The following is an 8,269-nucleotide window of genomic DNA, read 5'->3' on the forward strand; positions in this document are numbered from 1 at the left end:
ACGAGGGCTATCCGCGCTAGCCGTCCATAATTTAGCAGTGTAAAACTAGAGGGAAGGCAGCTAGTCATCACCACCCACCGCCAACTCTTGGGCTACTCTTTTACCTTTTGACATCTAAAGATTAGAAGGCATTGTTTTACCATTTGGGTACCCTTGATGTTAATAACATTTATGGCTTTAACATCCAAGTAATATCTCATGAGGTTCAGCCATGGTAGGAGATTTAGGTTAATCCTAAATTCATTTAATAAGTTGATAATGAAAAATTATGAAAGTAAGCATTAAGAAATTGTATGGAAAATCCATTGTAAATCCCAGTCATCTGTTATCACTTTAAGGCGACGACTGGGATTTACAGTGGATTTTGCATGAAACTTCTTTATGCTTATTTTATATTAAGTTCATTATGTTTTATGGTGCTGATTTTAATTGCCTATTAACAGTTAATGTGATTAATGTTAATAATAGTATTGAAGCTGTTTATTTCCTTATATACATATGTAAGTTAAACATTTGAACCAATATTGTTATTGAAACTAACATTAAGAAAGAATAGAATATAACTTACAATTCAGACAAGTTTGTATCAGTTGTACATAGTAAAACTTTTGTTTATATTATTCACAACATTTCACCAGGTTTACCTGGCATCATCAGGTGAGATACAAGAACTGAGACTAACTTACTTATGAAACAGTGTATGTGAAACTTCATATAATTCTCCTTAACAGGACAATACACGTATTATGCAACTTGAGCATCAGAATTTTCTGATGAATATGCTTTTTCTTATCAAATGGCAGTGCAAGAACAATAGACAACTTGTCAGTCCCAAATCTAGCTTTTCTTAACTGGGAGGGATGAGGACAATGAGACATATAATAGGGCCAAATCTAAAATTAGATTAATAGACAGCATTAACCTGGAGGGGAATGGCCCTGTTGTGAGGATTCTCATAAATTGTGTGTGTTAAGGTTAGTTATTTCTCAACCATCATAGTGAGTGACTAGCAAGAAGAGATGTTTGCTTAGCTTCACATGAAATTCAACAAACAATAACATTATTTTGATATACCAATTAAGAAATTCATTTCAGATGAAATTAAAACTGAGATCAAGGGTATTGAAACATGCATCCCTATTGGCTTCGTGGTAGATACCCTAATCAGCTAAGCTGTTGGTATCGAGTGCCTCCAGCCTTAATCTTCACTAATTGTTTTATTGATGTTAATATTAATGTTTCTTTAGGACTTATACTTCTGTACCTGGAAATTTCACCATTTTTCAATAATTTGTTGGTATTTGGTGATAATTATCATAACCTTCTGATCAGAGTGAGCTATATCAAAAGATCATTAACAGAAATTAACCCAGCAATTAATATTACTAATTTGATATACTTTTCTTAGAATGGGTGGTGTTGACTAGACTTTTAGTCTACCATTCCAAAATTAGGGTTAGCTAGCACAGATAGCCCATCTCAAGTGGTATTCACTATTACAGTTGGGTATTAGCAAAGTTTAAGCCATTAATAGTCCATTAAAGAAGTGAAAATTAATCTCAATAAATTAGGAGGAATGTTTATATCACACTGAACAGTGTAGAAGTATAAGTTTGAGAGTTAAGCAGAAAGTATACATATATATTCTTTATTTTTTTACCAATTTAATTTACCACTCAGGTAACATAGCCATCCAAGTATGTAAGGTTTTAGCGAGAAGTCTGGTTGATTTATAAAAATACATAAAAACAACACTAATAAAATAAGTTCACTCTCAGATGGTAAAAATACAATGCAGATTGAAAATGTATTTACATTTATTTAGTTAATATCATTTCATTGGAGCAATATTATACTATATCAAAAAATGTATAAATGACCCACATGTAAATGAGATTTTGTGGTATTTCCTGGTATTTGTATATTTCTGATTCTGTGAATATTAGCCTAGTAATGTATGACAAGAATTAACTTGTTTCCGGTTTCTATATTCATAAAAATTCACAAGTGTGCATCTTCAAATTTCATAATCTAAGATCATTTATTAAAATTATAATATTATATTTTATTTATTCTGGGCTGTTTTTGGCTTTATTTGCATTTACGTGGAAGTAAGGGGAAATCTCTAATACTTTATCTTACATAAAATGACTGAAACTTTAGCAAACATTTGCACATTTATTTGAAGTTTGTTTCGAGTAGTTGTGGTTTGTGTTATTATACATTTAATATCTTCCTAGCTTCTCAAAGGTGTTTTCGAGATTACAGGTCATGAACAAGAATTGTCATTGCAGTTTGTGTGAATTAGTAATGTCTTAATGGATAAATTGGATATAATATTTTAATGTTACCATATATCTAACAGATAATTTGGTCTTTTTTCCTATTGCAAATTTCCACCAGTGGCTCAGTAGTAAGTCTGAGAGCTCACACCTCTAAAAAATCGAGTTTTGATACTCATGATGGGCACAGCAAAGATAGTCCATGATATAGCTTTGTGCTTAACAAGAAACAAACAAACAGACCTACTGAAAAAGCAATTTTTAAAACTGTGTAGTTTGTCAGAAATTCAAAACCAGAGTTGTGCAAGCTAATAATGAGATGATTCTAATGCATGCAGTTTTTGAAAACTTGTATTAAATATAATTTGAAAGTAAGTCATTATTATTATTCTTAATTTTCAGGTGATTTTAGCCTTTGGGAATTACATGAACAGTGCTAAACGAGGACCAGCATATGGCTTCAAACTTCAGAGTTTAGATTCTGTAAGTAACTAGGTGGTTAAGATTGACTAACAAAATATATGTTTTACATAAAACATTATTAATTTGTCCTAAATAGTCTCGTATTTCAATTTTTTGAGGCTTATGAAATTACAGCTTGTAATGTTATATTTTTACAAAGTTTTGACATTTTTGTGTACTTGTCAGAAAACAATAAAACATTATATTTTCCTACGGAATAGCTCGGAGATACCAAAAGTGCTGACCGTAAAATATCATTGCTTCATTATATTGTGGACTGCATCCATCATCACTTTCCTGATATTTCAAGCTTTGACATGGATCTTAGATTTGTTGAGAAAGCAGCTGGAGGTATGATAACACTTCATAATTTCATGCCAAGATATTCACTTCATAATTGTTACTGAAGAAAAGTAGTAATGTCTCTAGACTAATAAAACATACAGAAATGCTCTGTGTAGTTTATAGAATATAGTTATCTAATTTTATAAGTATATCAGACTTTTAACTCAAACTTAAATGACTAAGTAAGACTGTGATGTTCATTCGCACACATGCTACGGATTACACATTTAACTTTATCTGTCTTGTGCACAAATGGCTGCTCAAAAGTTTGATGGCTTTTAGTAATTTATGCTAATCTCTTGACCAAATTTTACATTTTGAAATCTATATCTAACGAAGTAAAAATAGCAGTGACTTTAAAAAACTGTCTCAATAATTTGAATAAATGGATTACGTGAAATAATGAAAAATAGTAATTCTACACAAGATTTGTTCATGAGTAACTTGTATGTTATGCTATTCAATACAGTAACTTGAGCTGCATGTTTATCAAGTGATTTACAACTTGTATAGCAGGATTATTAGTTAGTCACAGTTCAAAGAGCAATAAAATTAAGTTGAAACAGATGTAAAACTGTTATGAGCCTTAAGCTGTTCAGGATAAACAAATTTAGTTTCCTGTTACAGTTTGTTGTCATTCTAGAAAGAAAAAGAGTAATTTAGAATGATTTTGAATACGTTTATGGTGGGCACAAGGTTGGTCAAATTGACCGAGTCCATATAAATTTAGGATAGAGAAAATAACATAAAATATAGTTTAATTGAAAAAGTTACTTATTTATTTCAGAAGTTTTAGAGGTTCCACAAATAAAATATGAAAATTTTCAGATGAAGAAAAGTATTTTTAACCTTAACATGAGAATCCATTTGCACTTGGAGAAGTCAACACTGTGACTATATATTCACAGATAAATATTTAGTAAACATAACTAAAAGATCTGAATTTTTGTGTTCAAAAGACTTAATGCTTACTGAAAGCTTGCCAAATTTCATGAAGGTATACAAAACATGTTAAAATTATAGTAGGGAAATTGATCATTATTTTGTGGTTACAAGATCAGTCACATCAACTGCTTCCATATGGAAAAAAGTTAGTGTGTGTGTGTTTAACCAACTCTGTCATTGTACTATAAAAGACAGTTAAGGGATTATAGCATGCTGAATTTCAAGACCACACAAAAACTGCAGTTTGAATATTTTTTAAAGGTTTCCTTTGAAACAAAGTAATTAAAACTTGGATAACATAAAAATTATAATGTTATAGACTTATAATGTTACTTTCATTGATATATATTGATAGTAATATGGTTTAATTATTGTAATGCAGTACCATACACAAAAAATATTTAAAAATGGTGCTGGTAGTAGCCAGTAGTCATAGGGTTAAGATATCGTAACCTATCCTGGTATGAAAACCATTGCATCCTGGTAGCCCTCCTTTGAACTCTTCCAAACAATTCAATGCCCTTTTTAAAGTAAGGAGCCCAAGAACTGAACACAGTGCTCCAAACATGATCCAACCGATGAACTCTACAATGACATTATAGGTACAACCTAAATATTTTGTTTGTCCTACCGCTAGCAACAGCACATTGATTGAATGGTATAAGAGACTGATGAACTAAAAATACCAAGATTTTTTTTTCCATAACAATGTTAAACTAATTCCCATCAAAATTATATTTATAATTCAACTTGTGATATTCCACCTTGCATTTATTAAAATTAAAAGCCACCTGCCACTTATTTACCAGATAATCCAAATTATTTTTTTAAAGCAGCAAATATGACTGAATTTCATTTATAACAACCCTCCACTTTCTTCTATCCAGTGAACCACCTTATCCTCCGCACTTACAGAGACAATTTTTTTAACAAGCTGATTATATTGGATACTTTCTGAAAAGCCAGATACACCAAATCCACATCCTTACCCTCATCTACATAAGTAGGGATCTCTTCAAAGAACGTTAAAAGATTAGTAAGGCAAGATTTTTACCTAGTGAAACTGTGCTGACTATCCAACAAAATTCAAACTTTGTTAAACAACTTTGCAAAGCATCTTTTATCACTTTCAAAAACTTTTCCTACCACTGAGGTAAAACTATTAAGCCTATAATTACTGGGGCAATTTTTAATCACCTGTGGCACAAAGTTAAAATTTGATAATCAAAATATAAGCATTAATGTATATCGGTTAATATGCATTAAAAAGGAAGGGTTATCAAAGTTGCTTGTTATACTAGTATATGCTGCTAAGGAACTATAAGTAGACTGCAGAATATTTTAAGATATTTTAGTGTTTTGCTGTTATGATAACTTTAAATGAAATTTGTATGAATTAATGTCAGTACAATGTGGTTATTGGTAAGAAAACATTTGCAACTGCTATTTGAATACAAGTATGCACAAAAAGAATGTATTGCATTTACAGGTGTGATATAATTACAGATTAATTTTCAAATAATAAATGGTGTTACATGTTACCAATAACTGAACATAAAGCTAATGACGACTTCAAGGATCTGGTGCAAAACACTAGATTTTACAAATATATTTACCTTATAGAAGTTAGGTTTTGTAATAAAATAATGATACTTAAAGAATAGGAAAATTTTTACAGGTGATTACTTTATGACATTGAATAGAAAATGTAAAATATTTCAGTTTAGCGAATTGAAAAATGCATTTAAACAGCTTAGAAGTAATAGTATTTATGGATATTTCAAATGTTTAGACCATTATTTTCCTTTCATTACTTTGAATATAATTAATATAACACTGTAAGTTATAATTACAGCTTTGATTGTTACTGATTATTTAGGTTCTTAGTTATAACAATTTATTTTATTCTTTCAGTTTCTTTAGAGAATATCCTTACTGATGTACAAGAACTTGAGAAAGGATTAGAACTATGTAAAAAAGAGCTCGCTTTACGAGGAGACTCTAAGGACATTCCTGTTCTTAAAGAGTTCATAGCAAATAACCAAGATAAACTGAAGAAGCTACAAGCAGATACTAAAACAGCACAAGTTAGTTCAAGATGCTGTGTTTTAAGTGTATACAAAAGTAACATTGGTGACAACATTAACCCTTTCACTGCAGCTGGGATGTATATTTCCCAGTGCTCCCACTTACTCACATTGCAACTGGGACAAATGTTTTCCATTGTCATTTAAAATTGCTGCTCGTGATGTATGGGAGTAAAATGAGTTGGAAAGTATTTATTGGCATCCCATTTAATGTTAGTATATGGTTTCCCTCAATGTTTTCCACTCACCCCTTCAGTAACCAACAAGATGCTTGCCTGCCGACCATGCCTGCATCACTAGAGCAGTGAATAATAACCCTAATTACTATGTAAGTATGCTTGAGGTGCTTGACTCAGATAGCTTAGAAGATAGTGAAAGTGAGTCAAGTTGTATTCAAATGCATGATGATGAAAAGACAAGAAGATGCCTGCTCTACAGCTAGTTATGATAGTCAAGATGATGATCCTGGACCCGGCAAAGGAAGGCATAAACAGCGTCAGCAATGGTAAACTTTTGTCCCAGTCGCAGTGTGAGGGAGTAAGAGCACTGGGAAATATAGTCCCAGCCAAATTGAATGGGTTAAGTCCTTGAACATTTTTGTTAAATTTTAAAATAAAATGTGCTTCATTCATTGTATACAAAATTGTCCATAACTTCAATTAAGTGATTTTTTTTATATATATATATTAACTTGTTCTGTACCAAAATATGTACATTGTTGATGTTGGATGTTATCAAAATCAATGCTCACCTAAAACTTCCAAATGCGTGACAAGCTGTGCAATATATGAATATAATTCACCCAACATCAGAAAATTTACTTTAACCAATTAACATATATATTTTATTGAAAAATGTTATTTGTAATGTTTTAAGGCCAACATGTTACATTTATTATTATAAAGTGTTCTTTTTGGTTTATATTTTGTTTAAAATTCAGTATTGTAACTATTGAGTTTAAAAAAAAGCACAGTAAATATATTAAAGGAATTTCTTCTCTAAACAAAAAGGTATAAAATTGATTAAAATGTCTAACTTGAGGTGCATAATTACGTTAAAATTCTTGCTTGTGTTCTCAGCTTGGTGTTTTTTGTGTTTTATTCTGTTACTCTGTAAAATGACCTTTTTTAACTTGTGTCAAAATATTTGTGACAAAATCCCTTGAGAATTAGCAAAATAAACTTAGATTATTTTTGCTATTTCTAAAACAGGAGGTTTTAAATAGTGTCCAATGTATCATGGAAATTCTGAGAAAACCCTAAAAAAATGTCTTAGATAAGGTTAAAGAAACACCTAAAATAGGAGGTGTAAAAAAGTGTTAGGCCTGTGATAATTTAAAATACTTTGAATATTGGTATAATCAAAACATTTGTGGTTACAGAAGTACTGCAATGATAATTTTCTTCCCAGTATTGTTAATCTAGGTGGGTTGCATTAAAGATATAATTTGTAATATACTTCATTATTTCTGTATTTTAGTTTCATTTTGAATGATATGAAATTATTTATATGTTAAGAAAAGGTGGACTTTTCATTATGTTAATGAATCGAGCATGGTCTGGTGGTTAACCTGTCAGATTTTGGATCAGAAATTCCATGATTCACATCCTGTTACTGTCAAAAAACAAAATTTGTGCTTCTCACTTTGAGTCCATGGATGCATTATAAAAGTGACTTTTCAAACCTATTTTTCAATTAAAGCAGCCCACAAGTTAGCGATTAACCAGTCATTCTAGGTTCTTTTACAGTTAACCATTTCCATACGGGTCACAGGTGAAAGGCCATGTCATCTCGTTTGTTGACTCACATTCAAAATTTTATTGAACTACTATTACATGAATTTATGTCAATAAGTTTGGTTTCAAACTGTAGATAATTCAAATTTTAGAACTATACATTACTCAATTTGCTAATTTAAAAGTAAATATTAAAAAACACAGATAAACATTGATTTTTGTTCAAATTAGATGTTTGTGAAGTCAAAATACTAAGTTGATAGTTTAAAACAAATTAGAAACTCAAATTACAGATAATGACAAGCTAGAATATAAAATAAGAAGGTCTTATCTTTTCTATTTGTTAAGATATTGCTCACATAATAAATACAAACATAGTGGCACCCCGCTCACCTCCTTCCATTTTTTGGAA

The 8,269-nt window shown here is 30.6% G+C and overlaps 1 protein-coding gene across 1 annotated transcript in view; it reads left to right on the forward strand.

Moving 5' to 3' along the window:
- LOC106478881 (formin-like protein CG32138) overlaps positions 1–6,283 on the forward strand; it is a 125,428-nt gene extending 119,145 nt beyond the window's left edge. The window contains exons 19-21 of the mRNA XM_022382573.1: positions 2,685–2,765; positions 2,966–3,095; positions 5,949–6,283. Of these exons, the coding sequence (XP_022238281.1) occupies positions 2,685–2,765; positions 2,966–3,095; positions 5,949–6,268 (531 nt within the window). The 3' untranslated portion in view covers positions 6,269–6,283. The remainder of the gene's footprint in view (positions 1–2,684; positions 2,766–2,965; positions 3,096–5,948) is intronic.
- The last annotated feature ends 1,986 nt before the right edge of the window (positions 6,284–8,269 follow it).

The sequence above is a fragment of the Limulus polyphemus genome, unplaced genomic scaffold (assembly GCF_000517525.1).
Source record: "Limulus polyphemus unplaced genomic scaffold, Limulus_polyphemus-2.1.2 Scaffold258, whole genome shotgun sequence".
NCBI classification, from domain to species: domain Eukaryota; kingdom Metazoa; phylum Arthropoda; class Merostomata; order Xiphosura; family Limulidae; genus Limulus; species Limulus polyphemus.